Source organism: Symphalangus syndactylus, chromosome 8 (assembly GCF_028878055.3).
Source record: "Symphalangus syndactylus isolate Jambi chromosome 8, NHGRI_mSymSyn1-v2.1_pri, whole genome shotgun sequence".
NCBI lineage: Eukaryota > Metazoa > Chordata > Mammalia > Primates > Hylobatidae > Symphalangus > Symphalangus syndactylus.
The window spans coordinates 60,664,710-60,688,532 of NC_072430.2; the positions used below are offsets into that span (position 1 = coordinate 60,664,710).

Sequence of the window (23,823 nt, forward strand, 5' to 3'; positions counted from 1 at the left end):
AGTTTCGCATGGTTTAGAGTTTTGTATAAGTGGTATTATGTACTACATACTCTTCTGAGACTTGCCTTCTTAAGTAGGACACAAAAGTACAAACCAAGAAAGAAAAACCTGATATAACTGTCTATATGAAAATAAAAAATCTTCTGCTCATCCTTTCATTTTTCAGATAATCTTTACTGCGACTATATTTAATGTGTTCCCCTAATATGTCTTAGGAAAAGCAAGGCCTTTTGAACTTCTTTGGAGCACACTTTCCATTTAGTGAACTCATGAGGCATTTACAGATATGTCTTGAGTTTTAAAAACTAGACACTAACATAAACACTGTTCACAAAATATGTAAAAAATAAATAAATAATAAGTTGTTTGGTCAAAGAAAATTTTTAAAATTGAGGATTTTTTTTTCCTTTGATCTTTTCCAAAAGTTTTATTCACAGATCAAGTACCCATAGTGACTCACTGCTAACAAGACTGAAATGCTTCAACTGTAGGTGGAAGACTTTTTAATGACTGCTATCCTAAAAAGTATATTCAGGATATACAACTACATGATGTTAAATTAAGTGACTCTGACTTTTTTCTAACATATATCAAAGGCCATATTCCAAGGTGCAAGTTTGTTACATAAATAACCAAAATAAATATTTGATCCACTGTGATTGATAAATACTGTTTTTTTAATCAAGGCCCAGGCAGAGCACTGAAGTTTTGCCACTTGTTTTCTTAGAAGGGCTTTAAATCTGAATTTACCAGGCTGAAGGTTCCATATTCTTCCCTGAGAAAATGTGTCAAAAATCCTTGCAGTGTTGTCTGGTCTCCCCAGGTCCACCGGGCATGATTAAGGTAAGATGAGATAGGAAGGTGGACATAGGGCAGCAAACCAGCAGAGAAGTACAGGCTCAACTTCAACAAAGAGCCCAGGGAGAGTTCCTGCATCAGAGCACATTGGGTGGTATAACAATGTTTATTTTAGTAGATTCATCCTGGAACTTCAAGAACATATCAAGGAAAACATCAAATATGTTTACTCAGAGCTGATCTCCCAATTTATATTAAGTCACCACAGAATACTATGTTAAACCTTCTGATTACTATGGATTACTAGAAAATTGCATCAGCCTGAACTCCTTTGCATGACAGGTGAAAGCTGAGTGAAGCAAATAATATTAGCAAAGGCTCATGAGTATCATGTTTATTGCATCACTTACATTTAAAACCATGTCATGACAAGCAGCATTGCACAGCTAAGATAACCTGCTTGGAAGTGATTATGTGCTGTTTGGCTGATTTTGAATATGCCCAAAATACAATTCTAAGACCAATTCACTTCATCATCATCATTAGGAGTAGACTTCAACTATATATATCATTATGATTATATGTTGACAATTATTTCAACAAGGGTTTTGAACATTTCACAGAAAAGTCTGGCATAAATGAAACTAGCTTTTATATAAACTCCAAGCTCATCCAAATGCTTTTTTCCCCTCAATTTACATACAGGATAGAGTATTAAAGAAAATTAGTTGTTATGACAATGCTGCTTCATATACCTTATTTGGGAAAATATATTTCTCATTTGTAAATACTTTTCTTAAAGGACAATATCGACAAAGTTTTATAAATATTAAATCCAAAAGAATACGAATTCTGATATATTCAATCAATTCCTGTGTATCTGAACCAAGATTCAAACACTGCTTACTTTAGTAACTGGGAAAGGTGGTTCTCTCACAAATATCATATTTGGAAATGGCCAATTTTTCCTTTACGAAAAAGAGAAATTCATGTGAGAATGAATGTGAGAATCAAGGTTCACATTCACCAGAAGTAGAACAAGCAGTTGATTTATATTAGCATTTTCAAATAAACATTCTTAATTGAAAATGAAGTGTTTTATTACAGTACTGATTTCGTTTGAGATTTCTATAGCAGTGATGCATAAAAAATGATGGCATGAAAGGAGTGTAAGAAATAACTAATCTAACAACATGCCTTTGCTATTCTTAAAATTAGTTTTAAAGAAAGTAAATGCTTATTTTTGCACAGTTTCTGCATATTATAAAATTGAATTTAGAATGGTAAGATGAGTTGCTGCAGAATTTTCCTTTTGTGTGAGAAATAAACAGGGAAACAATTGCATGAGAGCTATTGCAGAGTTGGGGAATAAGTGGCTCCTAATCCTAACTGCACATTAAAATCACCTGGGGAGCTTCTTAAAAATACTGATGTCTAGGCCTCACCCCAGATCACTTATATCAGAATTATTTTAGGGTAGAATCAAGTTTTAGCATAAGTAAATACATACATACACACACACACACACACCCCTATGTATGTACCTATAGATACACATATACATATGTACCTACATTACTGTATACATATGTACATCTGTGTATATATACACACAAACAAACACGAACTTTTTAAAAGCTTCTCAGGTAAGTAAGCAGCCAGGGTTGAAACCAGTTGACTCAGGACTTTCTGCTCTGTCTCAAATCACCTCCCAGTGAGATCCAACTACCCTGTTACTTCATTGGTAGGCCTTATTTTCTAGCCTCTGCTTTTTAACTAATGGGAAATAAAGAGTCACAGTTCTCACGATTTCATCACTCTCTGGTAGCTTACCTCAGTACAGGGAAAACAGGCCCTTAGTCCAGGCTCCAAAATTATCAACTCTGAATCCTCCATGTTTTACAGAAAGTATACGCCTCTCCTTTCAATCAACTAACATGAAATATGTGCTGAGAATGCACCCCTCTGATGTCTGTTCAGGTCAGAAGCCTGGCTAAGATGACTGATACTAGAGGGAGATGTATCCATCCACCCCCACTGATTCACAAGAGAAACATCTGGGCCTCTTTCTCGTATTCCACAGAAAAGCTTCACTGAGTTATATTTTGTATCTCCATTTTTAATCCAGGGTTTATATAATAAAAGGCCATATAAAGAACTTGCTATATACACTATAACCACCGTTAACGACACTGCCTGTTATGCTGTTTAGTAAGATTTACATAAGGACTTACATGATTGACTTCACAAAATTCAGTGCCAAGGAAAAGTTCTTTCCTGTCAACTGCTATGTTTCCCTTTTACTTATTTTTTTTTTTTTATTTTTTTTGGAGACAGAGTCTTGCTCTGTCACCCAGGCTGGAGTGCAATGGCGCGATATCGGCTCACTGCAACCTCTTCCTTTCGGGTTCAAGAGATTCTCCTGCGTCAGCCTCCCGAGTAGCTGGGACTACAGGCGCACACTGCCAAGCCTGGCTACTTTTTTTTGTATTTTTAGTAGAGACAGACTTTCACCATGTTGCCTAGGCTGGTCTCGAACTCCTGAGCTCAGGCAATCCACCTGCCTTGGCCTCCCAAAGTGCTAGGATTACAGGCGTGAGCCACTGCACCCAGCCCCTTTTACTTACTTTTTAATCACATCATAAAAATTTTATAACCTCCGTGTTACCCTTTTTGCTTTACTGTTAAGAAGCTAAGAAGCAAAATGTGTTCAAGTATAGCAAATATAGTTATCTAAAGCTTTGGTATAATTATTTCCCTATTTCTAGATAATAATTTTATTTGTTTTATATGTTTTCTATTATAATTCTGATTATAGCTGGGTATAATGAACAAACAATAAAAGGATAAGTAAAGTTGAGTTTGTACACAAACAAACAATAAGGTAAAAAGACTCTAGTGCTGGCTTTGTATATAGACTATTTTAACCTCTGGGTTCCTTAATCTCGCATTGCCTAATGAAGTAATTTTCCTATGTTGCTTCATATTGCCATTTTAATTAACAATCTTTTTTTCTTTCAGAGAAAGAATAACAATAAATCATTTTTAATTCTAGGGAATCCGTTTTGAGAAAACAGTACTGTTACCAGAGATTTTATTATTTAGTTCACAATAGCAGTGATGTCTGTTTTGTTGAGAGCTGACTCTTCAGCACCTGGAGCAAGCATATGGCACAGGGCAAGGACTCAGCACACAGTTAAATAAATGAAGTATGATGGCACACCACTCTGTGTTTTAGAATGTATAAAATGATAATTAAGAAAATTTGATATTGTTGCTTTAAGTCCTTTCAGCCTACTTTCATCGAGATGCTATTCAGAATCAGTCACAAAATTATGGAACAGGCCAGATGCCACTGCAATCAATACCGCATAATTTTTGTAAATCCTATTTTTTTCAGTCAATATTGTTAGGCCCTAGGGTTATTTATGCTTTACATGAAACCCAAGAAAAAGCCTGAAATTTTCTCATGACAAAAATGTTATATTAGACCTAAGTAAAATATTGTACATTTTTATTTTTACAAAATTCAAAAACTTACCTTCTTTTTTAAAAGTTGAAAGAGAATCCAAGGTATTATGCACAAAACATAGAGTATTATTGTGTGCTGGTTACATAAACTAAGGCCACAGCAGAAAGCACCAATTTTAGCTATCTGAAAATAAATTAAAAAAAAAAAACTAAGTAAAAAATTCACCTAAAACTCTAAGAACAATAATAAAAAGCCATTTTTATATCAAAACCAAGCATTTGTATCATAAGTTAGGTTAAAATCAACCTCTTTAAGATGCAAGCAGTTATTTTAATAATCATTAATATTTGTTACTATTATTTTTATTAATATTTTCCACGTTCATCAAATAATTGCAATTTGATCTTAAATAACTGTTTTCAAACCAAATTTTAGAAAATCCTGTACGATAAATAGGTAAGTTGTAATAGTAATAGGGTATTGTGTAATGCTTATTCAAGTAAAATCTATAATTGAAATTCAGCAATTGTTTTTTCTCCTATTAAACAAATGAAATAGAGCCTCTTTTATTTAGAAACCTGGTTATCACTGGGTGGTGTTTTTGTTTTTCCAACATGTGTTAGTTTCATAACTGGCAAAGGTTCTCTCCTTGACCAAACTCAAGTCAGGCTCCTCTGAACTCTTCCCAATTAGGTCCTGACTTTTGAGTTTCCATGTTCATCTCTGCATTGTCCAGTTTTAGCATCAATCCTGTCAAGTCAGTTTAGGCAGAACACTAATTCTCAATATCTGATCAAGTTCTTCATCCACTACCATTCCCTAGGTGATGTCTGATCACCCTGGCTTGCTTTCAGCAAGAATTCAGTCAAATCTCCCTTTACCGCTGATGTTTCCTCTCAGTAATTTTCCATCCGCTAACTCCCACCCTGCTTCTTGGCTATAAATTCCCACTTTCCCTTGTATTTGGAATTGAGCCTGATTTCTTTCCCCTACTACAAAACCCCATTGCAGTTGTCCCTATACCTGAACCTGAATAGTGTGCCTTCTCACTCTTTAAAAAGTGTATTGAATAATTTTTTAACATAATCAGACATTTTTTAAGCCAAAAACCCCCTCTAATAGCATCACAGGAAACCACATATAAACCATGATGTTCTTTTGTTTCTACACTCTTTAACCACACAAAGCTGCCTATACTAAGATGATTTGGCATTTCCCAATGTGTAGACTGTAAGTTCTTAGAAGATAGGGTTCTTTCACATGTCAAGTGATTTTGATGATAGTGTTTACCTTAAAATTCATTGTAATGTCTTCTGAACTACTTCATGGTTTACATTTGACACTCTTCTTTCAGTTACGTAAATTACAAATTTGACCTTTCTTGGCAATTAAGGAGTGAGTCAATGTATCCTAACTTAAGGGGGCCAGTGTAGAGCTTGGCACCTTCTGATAATATACACAAACAAATGATGGTGAATTAACCAACAAGCCTATCTTTCCCACCGGACACACAGGGGATTTTATAATCCTCTAATTCTCCAAAAAACTTTTGAACTCTGAGGGAAGAAAAGTGCCATGTTTTATAAGGGCTATCCTGGTTCCATCCATAATAAAAAAAAGACTGAGATCATTTTCTCTCTCAACATGCTAGATTATCCCGATGGTAATCAGAATAGATAAATGGTATTTAAGCCAACGTTAAAAAGAAATACATCTGTCTAAAAATTAAAACAAAAACTGATTTCACTTTGATCAAAATAGGTTACCTTTGATCTCTCCTTAGCAGTTGCTGCTTCCTCAAAATGTACAGTAAGAGCCATAAGCAGCCCCACAAACAGATTGTTTAAGCTAAAAACCTCTGCTGCAATGGACCACTGCCATGTTAGACGAGAAAATGAAAACACCCCCGCAGCAAGGATTCCTCCAGCAGATGAGCCAGAAAGCCTGCAAACACAGATAACATGAAATCTTCTTTCCCAACAAAAAGAACTAACTTTATTTTCCTTTTGGTAAACCGTACCAGCAGAAACTATGACAGTCACCCAGCACTACTCCAACACATTATATGGTTAATACATTACCTCATATAATAATTTCCTTCAACAAATTTTAATTAGGAAGTTCCTATGTTAACCTATTAATGAACAAATAAACTAACCTATGGCTAGAATGAGGTTCAGTCCTCGTTAACTGCTAGGATTCACGCCAGTTCAGAAAACCTGAAGACACCGTAGCTAGAGAGAGAACAAACCTGTGTCATTTTCTTGCTCTATCTATGAAGAAGGATGGTCTAGTTAACACCTAAATGTTTGATTGTAAAAATTAATAAATGAAAAAATATTTATTCAGGAAAATACATTCTCACTTCAAGTAGAATGTTTGGACCTAGGTACCTTCTATTATCATCTCTCAGCACATGGCAAAGAATGTCTTGATCACAATATTTACAGTGCAGTTCTTACTTTGCAAGGGTTTTTTTTTTAGACAACGTTGAAGTTAAAACTAATTTTTTTTCTAAAGAAAAAGATGGGAATGTGAATTTCAGTAACACCAGAAGAATCAGATGCTATACTTAGAAACAAATTTCTCACCCACAAATGCCAACAAAACCCATATCATTTAAAACAATCAGGAATCTGGATCTCAGTTCAGAGATTTGATTTGAGACTGGTAGTGTGGTTGAATTTACTAGTGCATATCAAACCAAAACAACTTTCTATTTCCTTATTAATCTAAAACTATGAAAATGAAAGCTATTATGAAATGCTTATTTCTAATAGTGTTAGAAAATTCAGCAAGCATTACTGCATCTAACAATTATATTCTATAGCTCCAAACCATTAATTTTCAACTATATTCTTTTGTATAAAAAGTTACAGAGTAGTTCTATGGCTTTAGTCAATATTATTTTTAAATGATTAAATAAAAATCTCAATATCAATAAACCTGTTTTTACTTTGAGTTTCTGTTTGCAATTTATTTCTGTTTTCTTTCTCTTATAAAAATCAGCAGTTTCCCATTTCTTTCAGCTTCCCATTCTTCTAGTGATCCTGATTCAACACATTATTATTTCTTCCTTCCAAATTACTTTCCTGTCTACTCATTCCTATTTGTATTTTTACTGCCTTAAACTTAATTATTTTAAGAGTTCCCTAATTCGTCTTCTGTTTTTCAATCTATTCTACAATATAACATCACATCAAGTTTCCTAAAACATATTCTTTATGACTACCCAGTCCAAAAACTTAAGGACTCTCCGCTGCTTCAGGGATAAGTTCTAAATCAGTCAGCCTAGAATCCAGGCTTCCAATAAATTGGATCCCACTCATTCACTAATGATCAACATTATTCTCTCCACCAATTAGTCAGGCTCATCAAAATTTCCTAATAAGACATGCCTATGCCTAGCACTATACCTTTGCTCATTCTGTACCCCTGATTCTAAAGTCCTCCCTGCTCCTATTTATTTAAATCCTACTTCTTTCTCAAATGTTTCTTCAGTTCCTAGGTTTTTAGCCCATTCTGTACATCTATAGTATTTAATTGTCTGTAACAATTACTTTAACATTGTTTTTGAAATGTGAATTGGAGTTAAATTTCATTTATATTGGAAGTATCTAGCCCCAAACACACAAAGGAAACTTACTGAACGAGAGAACAAATTAAAGTATTTCTAACATTTTTAAAGGAACTTCTAAGTTTCATATGCCAATATTATTTAGGAAAGTCAGCATAAGATACAAGATTCCTTCCTCTATTTAAAACCGAAATTAGCATCCTTGGAGAAATGGCTGATTCTAGAGCCGGGGTAGCTCTAGCACAAAATTAGTCTGAAACATCTTGTTCCAGAAAGTAAAGAAGTGCTCAAAGAATGATGGGGGCATGACAGAAGGACACAGGAGCCAGCTTAAAGAGGCTCCCACTGGGCAAATCTGGGATTATTTAAGCATCAAAAATAATTATAGTAATAGCTTGTAAATCACTTAATTCATAAGAAACCATGAATCTAGTGATGTAAATAAATAGGTGAGAAGGACATCATTGGCCTTTCCATAGAAAGTCACTAACAATTGCAGAAGAAATGATGTAATCAGAAATCACCATTTGGCAGCCATCTTAATAATAATCAAGGAATACCAAAACTAGTGGGTAAAAGTTTTGGAGTAACAGAATACGTATAGTCTCAAGGTACCGCCTATAAATAGATGAATTACCAAGGGAAAAATGGTAACTTCACAGTGGTGAAAACTGTCAGACACAATCTTAACCACAGGACCAAAATTAACAGCATTACTAATAGGACAAACATCATATGCTTCCCAATCTCTTCTAGTGAAAAGAATACAGCATCATTTCTACAACATTCCTGCAGAAATGTGTTACCTGAAGCTAAGCAGAATAAAATCCTGATATAAATGAATCCTCAGGAAGAAAACTCAACATTCACTAATCTACAATGATTTTTAACACATATCCTTACACTCAGAAAGGCATCCTAACGCATTTGAACTGCTGACATTAAATATTAGAATTATGAACTACGTTAACTGCTTTTTCAAATATTTCCTAAGGTTTTAAAAATTGAAGAATGTAAGGTCAAATTTTTGACTTCCATAACATTTATCTGGTTATCTTAGATTGTTACACAAAGTTAGGTACATAAGTATTTTACTGAAGACTGATCCCATATCAGCAAGGTCTATAATCTGAATTCTCTCTCTCCATCTCCCCACTAAGGTCAAGATGATTTTGCAATCCATGTACTGCTTCACCTGATTTTCCTTGGCATTAGAGAAATAATTTGTGAGACCGCTGGGTAAAATCATAGAAGACAAGGTAACTGATTATGAAACCAGTAATGGAAATCAAATCTAAAATCTCAACCTTTTTAGCATCAGATGAACTTGCTCGGAAATCAAACTAAGTCTACAGGAATTTGCCTTGTAGTCCTAATGTATTGCACACAAAAGCGTAGTGGATCTTTCAATTTGTTTGTTTCCCAACAGCAGTGTATGAGTCTGACTTTTCCACATCCTAGTGAGCACTTGCTATCTAGCTTTTTAATTCTAGCCATCCTAGTCAGTGTGAAGTGGCATCTTACTGAGGTTTGGATTTGCATTTTCCTAATGGCTAATGCTGCTGAACATCTTTTTCTGTGTTTATTGGCCATTTGTGTATCTCCCTTAAAGAAATGTCTAGTCAGACCCTTTGCTCATTTCTTAAATTAGATTTTTTTAAATTATTGAATTGTAGAGTTCTTCCCAACTTCATTTTACTGTTTCTTTTCGGCTAACCACAGCCAGAGTCACCTGCTTGCAACCAAGAACCCTGACTTAAACACAGTCTTCCCTCTTTAGTATACTTCTCATTATTTTTTCAAGGAAAACTGTGTGAAGAAATTCTGAAAATAAAATGCTCCTGTTCTCCTAGTCTTGTGCAAAACAGAAGAGTGGAGGTATGCCTCTAAGAGCAGAAAGTCATGTGTACGTCCATACATAGGATATACAGAATACGAAATGTTTTGGAGGAACCAGTATTCATGTTTTCGTACAATAATCTATATGGGGTAAGCCTGTATGAATTTCTTTGATTTCAATAGGATTTTATAAGTCAAACTCTGAATGCTCCTTAAAATGTACATATTTCAACACACTGCCTTTAAAAGTTTACTTTATGACAGTTAATATGTAGGCTATTTACTGCTTATTTAAATGTTGACCAAATTGTCTACTGTATCTGACTAATCATCATCTCTTTTCATTTTGGAAGAAAAATTATCCAAATTTTTAAGACCCAAATGACTTTGGATTTTTGCAAAGAGGATGATAGATAATTTAAACAATAGATTCTAACGTTCTCTAAAAAACCTGAGATGCTTGAACTACCATTTTGTATGGGCTTATGTTGGATTTAGTCCAAGTAACACATACACGTTTAATTGATTCTGTTTCCAAAGATAGGTTCAGCTAAGTCTTCCAAATCAGGAGGTTTTTTGTTTGTTTTTGTTTTACCTTTACACCTTATCCAGTTAAGCAGCAACGAAAACAGACTGAAGATCATGAGCCAGTTTATCAGAGCTATATGTATAATAAGACTCCTCTGCTAACACAAATTTTTTTTAAGTTTACCTTATGCTAAGACTCAGAATCAATCAACAGTTACTTGTCATGTAACATATACAAACTAGTGGATTAAGAAGTTGAGATAACTTGAAACATCTGTTATGGAAAAATTCCACAGCTCAAGAAGGGTACACACAAGGCTTTGTAGGTAGCAATTAATGCTCAGCTGAGTTTGAAGACTACAGAGACTGTGGAGATGGGGCAGCAGCGTCAGTACACATGGCTGTGGGTAGGTCTGCAGTAGCCTGAGCCAGGCTTTATTATAATAATAAAATATTATTTTATCCTGGAGATGCTGGATAAAGCCATCCTTTGGGGTTTTACTAGGTGAGAGGGACAAGAGGGCAAAAGGACAGGACAAGAGTGGGAGTTGAAGTAACGAATCATGGGGCCTAGACTGAATAGCAAAGGAAGTAAAGCCAATACGGAGCTAATGGAGGAGGTAAGAAGGATGAGCAAAGGTTTGTGGGTGCCAGTTACACCACAGACAGTGTGAGCCATCAATGAAATGAGTCAAATGAAAGCTAAAGTCATACCAGGGAGTGAAAAGTGGATTGGGGAAGGCAACATAAAATTGCTGGTGGATGGAACAGGCCAGTTAAGCAAGATTAGACTCTACTGTTGAAAGCAGCCAATGATGGAACAGAGTTTTAAAAAGCTGTTCTCAAAATCCTAAGATTTTCAATAAAACTAAGTATTTGTCCTGAAAGTCTGCCAGTAGTTGGTACATGTGCACTAGTAAGTCTGCAGGCTGAGTGCAATGTAGAAATACAGCTCTGTGGCCCAGTGCCATGGCTTCACATGCATGCTACTAAGGAGCCGTGACCCCCACGTCAGGACACAGCAAGTCATATCTGTGATTTGTGCTGACACATCAAAGGATGACGCCAGTAGTGATAAGGATGATGATTTTCTGAAGACTTTGAAAGACTTCAGTTAATTCATTGATTCTGTAAGAAGACAGTCTCATTATATTGCTCAAATCATATTTCCTATGCACTATCTGGGCATACTTCATTTCACCTTAGTGAGACAAAGATAAATGACTACAAAGCAGGTTGGCATCAGGGATGATTTCATGAAGACACATTTCAGGGTAAGGGCTAGGCCCAGTATCAGCCTCACATGTCCACATCTGCAGCCTCTACCTCTCTTCTCATTGTAGCCTTCTATTGAAATTGCTCTTGCTGAGGTCCCCAGTGACGACAGGCTTTCTGGACCTCTCTGCTGTGTGGATCCCTGTTGATGACCACTCCCCTTGACACACTTTATTGAGTTGATTTCTGGGACCGCATATCCCCCTGGTTTTCCTTTTTTCGCTCTGCATCTTTCTTCTGTGTTTTTTTTTCTGAATGTCTCCTCTTTTTCCATTAGTTTCTTTAAAGCTGGTTATTTCCCCAGATTTCATTCTCAGGCAATTGCTTTTCTCACTCTACACACTCTAGGTGGCTACAGTAACTTTATCCACTATCTTGATTTCAACTGCTAACCACAAACTGAAAAAAACACATCTGTTCCCCACACTGCACTCTCCTGTACTGTTGGACTTAAATATCTCCAACCAACTATGGTACACCCAATGCCAGTCCAACCCTGGATGCCCCACAGAACCTCAATGTCAACATGTACAAAATTAATTTCTCATTCTCTTTTCTAAAAATGATTTCCTACTCCTGTATTCTCTATCTTAGTGACTTTCATTATCTACCAAGTTAATTAAGTTGAGAGACCTAGTAGTGATCATCAAAGCTCCTTTTCCCTCTCTCTCTCTGTCGAAAATAACACATCCTGCCAATTTCATTTCATAATAATTTTTAAAGCTAATCTTCCCTACATCCATACCACCGCCATCCCATTTTAGCTATTACCATCACCTCAGACTCAAACCAATCCAACAACATGGTAAGCCATCTGCCCCCAGTCCTCTCCTTTAATGATAAAACATAATATAAGCCCCTCATCTGACACAAAAAACCTTTCATAATCTAGTCTTTTAACATAGCACATCAAACTTTATGTTTCATCAACACTAAATGACTTGCAAGTCCCTATACTTAAAAGCTGTTTCTCCACTTTGGGGTTTCTTTGCAAATGAGGTTCTCTATACAGGTTGAGGATCCCTTATCTGAAATGCCTGGGACCAGAAGTGTTTCAAATTTTGGATTTTTTCAGATTTTGGAATATCTTAAGAACACATATCACTTAAACATTTCTAATCAGAAAATCTGAAATCCAATATGCTCCAATGAGCACTTCCTTTGGGCATCATGTCAGTATTCAAAAAGTTTCAGATTTTGGAACATTCTGGATTTCGGATTTTTTGATTAGGGATGTTTAACCTGTATGTGGAACACTGTTTTGCCTTCACTTTGCTAACTCCTGCGTAACTGTTTACAACTCTGTATAAGCATCGTCTTTTGCAAGTATTCCCTGAAATATTTTCTCTAAGACTAGTATACTTGCCCCTTCTCTAGGTTCTCATCCAATTAAATGCAATGAATAGGTATGAAATAGATCTTTCTATATTTATAAAAAAAAAAGACCCTGAGGAATATAAATTTTTAACTGTAACCTAATCAAAACACTATAAAGAAATCAGATTTTAAGAACTTAAAATCCTCTATATAATGTATTACAAAGTCAAAAAATTATTTTTGGACTATTGATAATACTGGATAACCTGTCAGCATATTGGTATATATATATATATATATATATATTTTTTTTTTTTTTTTTTTTTTTGAGACAATAGAGTTTCACTCTTGTTGCCCAGGCTGGAGTGCAATGGCGCGATCTCGGCTCACCGCAACCTCTGCCTCTCAGGTTCAAGCAATTCTCCTGCCTCAGCCTCCCGAGTAGCTGGGATTACAGGCATGCACCACCACACCCGGCTAATTTTGTATTTTTAGTAGAGACGGAGTTTCTCCATGTTGAGCCTAGTCTCGAACTCCTGACCTCAGGTGATCCGCCCGCCTCGGCCTCCCAAAGTGCTGGGATTACAGGGGTGAGCCACCGCGCCCGGCCTGATATATTTTTTAATTAAAAATATATCTCAATACGTGTATGTACGCACTAACATATATATGTGTATGTGTCCCTAGAAAAACTACTTGATTTTTTGAAAAACTAATTGTTTCCCATATATATATTAAGACATACTTTATTTATAGTTTTTAATGCCCTCCAAGTAGCAGTGGTTTCTAATGACCTCAATGTAAGTCCAAACATTTTCAAATAATGCTTGATAAAATTACTTATGCCATTATTTGGAAATAAATATTTTTTTAAACTGCAAAAAATTAAGACAAAAGATGTTTTGGTCTTGGGGTAAATTTTATTTAAGAGCCATGTCCTTATTATTGCTGTCTTTTACTATTATATAAATGGTGTCTTGGTAACAAATGCTATTAAGGGAAAAATTAAAGAATTCATTTTAAACTTGTTACATTGATTTTTTTTCTTAAATAAAATGATGTTTGTATGGATAGATCTTCCAGAAACTAAGGAATATTATTTTATCATTCTGTACCTTAATTCAAGTGTTTAAATATTCTTTTGGCAAGGGTATAGAAGTAATAATTTATTTTCAAAAACTTTCTATTTTCATATTACTTTATTCCTTGTCTATAAAATAAATATTTCAAAGAGAATAATAAAATATAGATTGGGCGTGGTGGCTCATCCCTGTAATCCCAGCACTTTGCAAGGCTGAGGCAGAGGATCGCTTGTGCTTGGGGGTTCATAACCAGCCTGGGCAACTTAGTGAGATTTCATCTCTACTAAAAAATAAAAATAAATAAAAATTAGCTGGCCACAGTGCACACGCCTGTAGTCCCAGCTATGTGGGAGGCTGAAGCGGGAGGATGGCTTGAGCCCAGGAGGTTGAGGCTGCAGTGAGCTATGACAGCACCACTGTACTCTGGCCTGGGTGACAGAGTGACACCCTTGACTCCAAAAAAGAAAATAAAATAAAATATAGGTTCACAGTTACTCATATTGCCTTTCACACATTGATTTGTAAAGAAATTTTCTCAAACTTTTGTGAAATTTCAAACAAACGCATCAAATTTCCCATTTTATATTTTATTGAGCCAAACAACAATGAACCCTCCATATCAATAAGACACTACATATTGGAGCTAGAAAAAGAAAGTTAAATGTGCAGAAGACTTTTTTACCTGTGCAGAAATTCAAATGAGGTTGTGATGCTACAAAAATCATAACAACAAATATATCTGAAGGCATATCTAGTCTCACACTTGCTAAGAGACAGTACTGAGAAGCACTTTTATCATCTGTTTATTATGAGTTTAAAAGAAAGCCATATTCCTATCAGTTTACAGAATTCCTAGAGCTTCCAATTAATCCACTATCCTTTTTGATTACTGGGGCCTTTATTGTCTTATGATCCTGGCCAATTATCATCGCTATCAATGAAGGGAACCTGTGAGTGAGTGATCAGACAAGTTAGTTGCAATCTCTTTTTGGGAATAACTCTAATCAGGAGACATACTCTATAAAAATGTTTCCCCTGGAAAGGCTACAACATGTATTTTAAATTTTTTTGGCAGAGTTAAATTATATAAGTAGAGCAAAACATTATTCATAAATCTTTTGTATACAATACTATTAAATGAATTGGTAGTCCAAATTTCTGACTTAAGTAATCTTTCTTTTAAAAATCAATGGAAGGAATGTCCAACCTGACATTATTTAAATAGGAGATTTAAATGAGATTGTTAATCTGAGCTCACAAAACAAGCTATCTTGTATAATCCATAAAGTCTAAAGTATAGATGAACTGTAAATAAAACTACACCCAAAATAAGATAAGACAATTGTCATCTACCCATAGAGTAAGTCTGATGATTTTTTTCAAATAAAAATGATATAATCAAAAATATGATTGTGTTTTCACTTGGCAATCCAGGAGACCTATTTTCAATTTCCATTTTATTTTTTTGAGCAAATATGCTTATTATTTTAAAAAAGCAACTAAGGAGTTAATAACATGCTAAAGTAGAATCTTAAAATTAGCCCATTAAAGTGAAAAGCCATTTTTTTCCCAATGAAATTGATTATTACTTCAACCAAACTAAAAGCAAAAGAGAAATTCAAATGAGGTTGTGAATAAATGAGAACTCTTTTCACCAGAACTCACAAATATATGGCTAATAGTTTAAACCATTTTCTATTTTAACTTGAGAACACTTTATGATAAATTAGATATGAGAAAAAAATGTTTTCCATTCTCAATCTAATTCTTACAGAGCCCCAATAAAGCAAGGTCAAATGAGGTATTCCTTCAAATGAAATACATATTTTAATCATCTAATCTGACTTATAGAAAGATAAAAATCGTATTAAGTCATATGAGGAAAAGATCAATCTTCAAACACCACCACTATGATAATTTTAATAACACAACCCTTGTATTATAAAAGATACTCACTTGTCAATACCAATAATCAAAATCAAGTTTTTACACCGTTAGAGAGGTAAACTTAATTCTAAGATCTCATAATAATGGGTGAAAGCACTGATATAGATTATTCAAAATATCAAATCTAAAAGTCATTGAAGTACATTTTGTTTTATGTAAATAATTTTATACCTTGTATAAAAAATATACTTTGCAGTATATTTGAAGTAGATAAATCCTCCTGATTGCTTTTTACTTAGGTTAACAATAAAACCATGTAGTTCACATTCCAGGAGAGCACAGTGTTTAGTCAACAAAAAAAGACACACCAAGAGTATGACAGATAGTATGGGAAGGACAGTCAAGTGTTTAAAATCTCACCCAGATCATGCAAATGACAGAAATTCTCCACTGGAGTAAGGATGATGTGATGCTATTAAGCATCAAATGTGAGCATCAGAATTCTCTGCTTAAAACGTAACTGCCTTCTTTTTTTGGTCCACAAAATTCATGAGACCTAGATAAGATTCCTAAGAAAGGTACTGATTGCATAGTAGTTTTCTCACTGATGGAATACTATTCATCTGTTGACACAATGGATAAATCACGAGGTTACAATTTACACCACTGACACAGGTTTGCTATTGATAAGGTATATTTTTCTTTCCGCTACACAGTATTTGACTTTCATGTGTAGTCACATGTTTGTCTAACCCTTAATCAAAAGGCAAATAACAGAAACCTGAAATTCTTTCCGAACACACATTTGACATGCCTCATAAAATTCATGAATGTATTTGTCTTCAGTGTTACTTGCATGCAAAGAACCCAACACGGAAGGTACACTGCCCTACTGTCTATACTGGGTGTACTGAGAATTCCTAGTTGAGGTGGAATTTGACTGGGCAGGCCACAGTGCAGCATCTGAATGTTACTGTTTAATAAATTACTATTAGTGTCAATTCACAGTGACAACTAAAATAGTGCAGCTGACTACAGGGAAGAGGTATGGTAAAGGAGGATAAAATGAACAGCAAATCTACCACCCTTATCCTTCCACGTTCTTATCTTTCTGGGTCTTATTCATGAAAATGACATAAAAGTTCCCTTCAGGCTCATTCATATAATCAACACAATGTATTTCTCTCTCCAGTCTACCTGCAGAATGGTCAAACTAGTGAGCTAAGTTACTGAAAACCTAAGTCCTGCTAAGCCTCCTTCTTTTGGTGGCAGCTCACTCAACATTCTTTCAACAAATATGTTCTGGGTATCTAACATGTGCCAGGTACTCTGTGGGAAAATTATAATGAGGCCACTGAGAGAGCAGTAGAATATAAATCTTTTCATTGTCAAGTTTAGACCTAAGAACATAAATCAATAATTTAGGACATGATATAAAAGGTACATCTGTGAAGCCATCATCACTGAACCTAAAAAAATTTAAAATATTTCCGTCTTTAATGAATTTGCAAATAAGTCCTTTCTTCCACATTTTAGAAAAATTTACTGTCATTTCAGATAAAAACTTACTAAGGTTAGTTCTACTTCATGAGGTTTGATCAAAAGGAGAACTGTTTTACTCAGAATTCTCAGCTATATAAATATTCACCACCAGTACTCTAAAAGGAAAAGTATAAAGTATTATTCCTGATTCAAAACCACTACATAAAATTAGAGTAAAAAATTTAAAGCTTTCAAAAAGGAAAAAAGCACAACTAAAATGCAGGGAATAAGGTTAGGAATAGCTCCCATAAATAAAATGTAATCACACAATTTCCATTAGAATTAAGAGTTGTGCATTAGCTATTAAATCATAAAGCTACTTAAAGTTTAAAACAATTCATTTTATTATACTCCATCAACTTATTCCTGAATATGTGGAAGAAAACATTCAACTAGGCTTTATAGGAACTTTATAACACAATTTATAAATGCAATTTACTTCACGTTTTACTAAGTTTTCACAGTATGCCAAGTAACTTGCACAATGGTACAGCCTGGTTTAAAATAACTCCCCAATTACATATTTTAGTCAATTTTGTTTAAAATGTATAAAAACATATAAAACCTCAAGATTAGTTTGTTACTCAATCTTCAAAATGTATTTTGCATTCAGTAGCAAGACTGAAATTGGTTAAAAGGATATACCGTCAGAGTATTCTCAAAGGCACCAGCCAAGGCATATCATCACGCGAAGTCCTTTTTAACTGAAAACTTAGAAGATGCTGTGTAATTTTTACAATGTTAAGATACTAAAAGTATAGGAAGTCAATGTAAAACATCCAAATAACTAAAGTCAACAAAATGAGGGTATTAAACTACTTTCCTCAGCAATACTAACCAACTTAATAAACAATAGAGATTTAATATTGAGTAGTCTTATGCAAAGTTATGAAGTATATCTTAATATCTCAATTCATTAAGGCTACTTTCTATTTTTATGGCTTTGAAAAGCACCAAATCTATATGAGTTATGATCTATAATTTTATTTGTAATTTAAAGAAATACATGCGCTTATTATTACAACCATAATAACTGATGACTAGTTCCAGTGGCAAAATCTCGGCAGGAAACAGATTTAGCAATTTAAATGTTTTATAAGTTTTTGTAATTGAGGAAACTTTTCATAATCTGACATTTGTTAAAACCACTTATTAGAAATTATGCAGCACAGTAGCTATGGAAATATGAACTAGCTTCACAATTATAAAGTCAGCCTATGTAGCCCTTTCCTATTGTATATAGTGGCATAAACCCCACGGTGGCCTATCAGCTAACTGGCAGGCAGGGGGCTGCTCTATTCAAAGTGAGAGATACAAGCTGCAGGGCAAAAACCTGGCAGCTCCCATCTGACCCCACAATCCCCTACTGGTGACAGCTCCAAGCTCCATGGCAAATTAGGCCTTCTCATATTACAACTGGAGAAGACAGATTCCATTAGCAGTATCTGAAATTGAGTGGAGAGCTGCACTGTTATCAGACTTGACTCATAAGCACTGCTATTAATCAGAGCTATGATAGCATTTATATATTTCAAGCTATCTGCTGCTGCTGTGATATTCTGCTACAAAGGGTTGATGGGACTTAGGAAAGTGAACAATAGAGCTTTCTGGGAAAAGCAGAGTAAATCAAGAAAGTCTATGACTTCCGCACATTCTGAAGGGATTGTGGTTTACATAAATTTTCTCCCAATTGGAGATTGAGCTCTTCCTCATCTTACACATGGGATTTAGTTGTCACTCAATGGTAACAGCTGTGAAAAGGTGAAGCGGCCCACCGCTCAGAATATTGCCTTCGCTTTTAAAGCAATTAACCCATGAACAGGAGGATACCTGGTGATATCAAAGGGATTAGGCCAGGCAGTGCATTATTAACATTTCCTTGAACTAATTCTAACTCTGACTAGCTGTCAGAAAAGACTCTACAGTCTTAAAAAAGAGTTTTTGCCCTGCTTTTTTTTTCTCTCAAAATGAAGCGCTGCTATTTGAGCCTAATATGTCCCTCTACTTATAAGAAAATGCAAATGAACCAAGCTCTTAATATGCTTAAGCAGTCTAAGTCAATGCAATTTTAATACAAGTATGAGAGAAATATATGATCAATTAACCAAGGATCAAGACAGATATTCTCCTGAATGGAAATTAATGCTTCAGTACTTTCCATTCTTCTTCAACTACAAAAACTTGGTAACTATTTGTTACTCATGCATAGTTACTTCTGAAATTAGGAAGAGCTTCACATTATTCTCTATGGCAATAATCTAAAATACTCTTTGAGCTGGAAAATCCAAATGTCCCTTAAGCAGGAGATTCTGCATTCTCTAAGGTATGGCATTTTAATTTTCTATTCTTTATTGAATGGAATCTTAGCTGAAGCTATAAGAATAGCAGACACAATGCTCAGAATCAAGTCTTCGCTTTCTAAAATTTAATCAAATTAATTTTTAGCAGCAACACAATGTTCAAAAATATATAAGTTATAAAATTATAAAATCCATGAGTTAAATACTGGCACAAAACAATCTGCCAGAAGGTATTTAAGGATTACTGAAATTGATCGTACGTTCTTTGTAGTAAGCAAAGTTTCAATATACCTTTAATATTATTAATATTCCCATATTCTAGGTAACCTACTTGACATTAAGAGATCTGATGTCTTACTGCACAATATTAATGATGTTAGGAAGTATTTTTATGTGAGTTTCATGAAACTACACCTTTTAGAAAAAATATTTGAAAAACTGCCTATTTAATGGTTAGTAACTTTGTATTACTTTCTTTAAAATAAGCACTGAATTTCGATTATAAAAAATAAGAGCTTTACTTTCAATTCACATGAGTCTTCAACAAATATTGTGGAATGAATTCTATAGTTCCATTTGGCCGGTCATAGTTTGAAAAGGACAGGCTGACTCTCAGGCCTGTTGAGAATACATCCCCTGCACTGTAACTACCAAAATAAATGACACAACATATACCCTCCACTGATATCATAAGCAATGTAAATCTTCCCTGAGGTAAAGAATTTTTATACAATGCTATCAACATGCTCCCTTCTCTTTTAGTGATACCGGAACATATGAAGGATGAGAATATAGATGTTTAATGATAGTGACTTCAGTACTCCTTCTTTATTCAGTAAATAACACCTAGTTTGACATTTCCTAGAAAATAATTTTGAAATTCAAGCATTAAATAATGTTAAATGGTGTTCATGTTAATGATTTATATTACCTATAACTTTAAAATTTTATATTAATAGGATTTGTGAATTTCAAATAGAATAGGGCATTTTAAATATTATGCTATTAAATCTAAAAATCATTTACTTTAATAGCCTTAAAAAAGAAAACCCCAGCTACCAGAAATCACTAACTATATTACAGCCTTAGAAACACAGATGTACACATTAATAAAATGAATACTATTTCATATAAATGAGATGTACTAGATTAAACTCCCCTAACATAATGGATGCTTAAAAATACTCCTTAAGGGGACAATACACAAATAAATACTTACAGAAACAACTGCCACAATCTTACTATTTTTAATTCAATAAACTACAGTGACACATACGGCTTTCAATGTGCTGTTTTACTCATATGCTGTCTACATTAGAGCAAAGCAAATATTAATGAGTTCTTGCCAACCATTAGGAAAGACTGACAAAAAATGCAGTGTTAATGACATCTTACAGCTTTTAAAAGCACAGGAAAGATGCAAGAAAAGCAAAAATTACATAGTAATTGGAAACAACAAATAAAGTGCTCTTTCAATCTAAGTCATGTTTACTGAAAAAAATGGAGCTTTTTACATCAACACATTTAAACATAAATTTGCTTTTGAAATAAAATCTTTGTTTAAAAGGTACAGAAGGTCTTTATGTCCACCCCAAGAGCTAAATATAGTGAATGCTATGTGAACAATTACCTGAAAAAAACCTAAACCTGTTAAAAGAATTAATTTACTGCACACCAGTCAGCGCTAATCCTACATGTACAGTAATGGTCTTTTAAGTGATGGGGGAAAGAAAGAATAAAACTGTTTCCTGGATCAAAACCCTTCAATATTCAACAACAAAACGGAATGATGATTTGGTTTGTAAATGAATAAAGTAGTGAAATGTCTCCTAAACAAATTCTGATAAGGGAGTCAACCTGCAAAGAAACACATTTACTGTACACTGGGACAGGAAAAAAGCCATCACTGTAATGGTTGTACAAAAACTGTGTCCTGCTGTTGGGTTTATATTCACAGAAGAAAGGTTTTAAAGGTTAAGTTCAGGTCATACAACAAATGAAATTGTAACAAGCCAGCTGACATTGTATAATGTCTTCTTCCACTCAATCAATAGGCTACTGTTAGTCCTATTACCATAGAGATGGCTTCTCCTTTTTGAAGGGTGTCTATTGTTTGACAAAACAGATTTGCCACTTGAACTAGGTTATTCCCAAAGGACGTGTACCTTGTCAATTATTTGTATTCAAAATAATGAAGTATTTTCATATTAAAATTATGTAAGAGATAATAGTTAGATCCCTTTTCTGAAAGAAAGCAACTTTTCCAAAGCACATACTATATTATTAAAACCACTCAAATACCTAATTTAGTCATATTAAGAGACTGAATTTAAAGCACATGTCAGCAAGTATAAAATACATCATTAGCCATGTATATTAAAAGAAAAGCGTTATAGGCTAGCGTGCTAATCTAAACCCATTATAATCAATCATAGTAATTAATAAAAGCTATTTTTAAAGAAAAGTACTGTCCAGAGCTATCCAGATTCTGTAAATTTTTAAGATTTTTATTTATGATTTTTAGTGGTTCTCATATGGAATGGCATCAACAATTAATGTCGAAAAACATGGAAAAGTTTTAGAAAATGAATCCCTTTACTTGCACAAAGAGCTATTTATAGCTACATAACATTTAAATATATGTATATGTTACATAAATGATCTAAAATACAGACTATCAAAATGAATATATTAGTCTTCTTTAAATGTTTTTGTTCTAAAGTATCTTGTGAAAATTAATAATGTACTCATTCAATACAGAACAAGGAAGTTCCCGTTCAACCTAGATATTTAAAAACAAAAAACACTTTTTCTCTCAGTGGAAATACTGACAGATTCTTAATTACAAAAGACTCAGAAGGAACAATTCTAATAAAAATTATCCTAACCATTGAGAAAAAGAAAAATATTAATAGTACTAATGAATCTAAGCAGAAACATTATTTTAAATATTTCATAAAGACTAAAATAACAAATTTAATATTATAACAATTTGGGAAAAGATCAACAGTTATAATACTTGAATCTGAAAGTTTTTTCACATACAGATCAAAAGTAAACTTCAGAGTTATAGTTATACTAACTCTTATCTTTCTATAAATAATTAAGAGACAATTTAGAATTTAGCTAAAGGGCAGTATTATGACTTTAACACAAATAAAAATATTGGTCTCCAAAAATGACATTTGAAATTATACCTATTCAAATTATATTTACCTACAGAAATCATTTGTTTCATAATAAGACATGCAAAAGTTTTTAGAAGAAGTGTTTTAATTTGGTTTTTCCTTTTGCAGAAAGTGTAATTTGTATTTTTCACTATAATCCTCTTAGGTATAGGATGCACTGAGTTAAGAATGAAGGAGACAGAAACATCAAAGACAAATGGGTTACCAGCATTCTAAACTAATGACCAATGTTTTAAAAGCAGGGTAGCCTTCCAAACTAAGAAAGTCTTCTATCAATGAATTACATGGGATCTAATTTGCCTACCTTTCCTACAGCCATAATGCAGCAGAGTGAAACCTTACTAAAACCACATCCCAAATTGATTTCCTTAGTTAATATTCTTATTTCAAAAAGTATACAACATGGTCATATTTAGAATACAATATAATTAGATATTAGCCCTGGACCTGATTGGCAGCTGCCCATCAGCAATACTGTGAGTAATTAAATGATATTTACCATTTACCAAAAGATGAACCTCATATTCTTGAATTAAAGTGGCCCATCTGCATCTTCATAAAATGACAAACCTCATTAGTTCTGCCTAATCAGAGAATTGTGATAATGAACTGGTGACACCTTCACTCCATTGTACGAAACAAAACCAACTGTGTAATCATTTGAGGGTCGAATGCATATGAAATTATTATAAATTAAGAAAGTAAAATCACATGTGTTAGGGAAACCAAGCAACAAAAGATTTTTTTAACGTATATACTTGAGCCATAAGAAATCTACATCTCCAACTGCGCAAAATTAATTTTAACTAATCAACTACTTTACCTGAAAACAGTGAAAAAAAGTAATGATGCAGCTACTGCTCCAAATAAGCCACAGAGAAGATTGACGCGGTATGCAATTGAACCAAAAGGAAACAGTATAATTGCCAGTTTAGCCACCAGCGTGAACAGAGGATAGCCAGGAGGATGTGCAACCTACGGAAAAATTAGCAACAGTTAGAAGGTTTTCATCTAGGAA

General features: G+C 34.0%; 1 protein-coding gene across 9 annotated transcripts in view; it reads right to left on the reverse strand.

The window, feature by feature from the left end:
- The window catches only part of TMEM260 (transmembrane protein 260), a 311,795-nt gene that overhangs the window by 48,404 nt on the left and 239,568 nt on the right, over positions 1 to 23,823 (reverse strand). For 6 of the 9 annotated variants that reach the window (XR_010122353.1, XR_008659486.2, XM_063645546.1 and 3 more), the window contains exons 3-6: positions 23,629 to 23,780; positions 6,037 to 6,214; positions 4,340 to 4,453; positions 751 to 930 (exon numbers count right to left, since the gene is read on the reverse strand). Coding sequence is in view for 7 of the 9 variants with exons in the window: in XM_063645546.1 (XP_063501616.1) it covers positions 751 to 930; positions 4,340 to 4,453; positions 6,037 to 6,214; positions 23,629 to 23,780 (624 nt within the window). In the remaining 2 variants the exon portion in view is untranslated. The remainder of the gene's footprint in view (positions 1 to 750; positions 931 to 4,339; positions 4,454 to 6,036; positions 6,215 to 23,628; positions 23,781 to 23,823) is intronic. The other 3 variants (XM_063645547.1, XM_055289269.2, XM_063645548.1) reach the window with 1 other exon arrangement.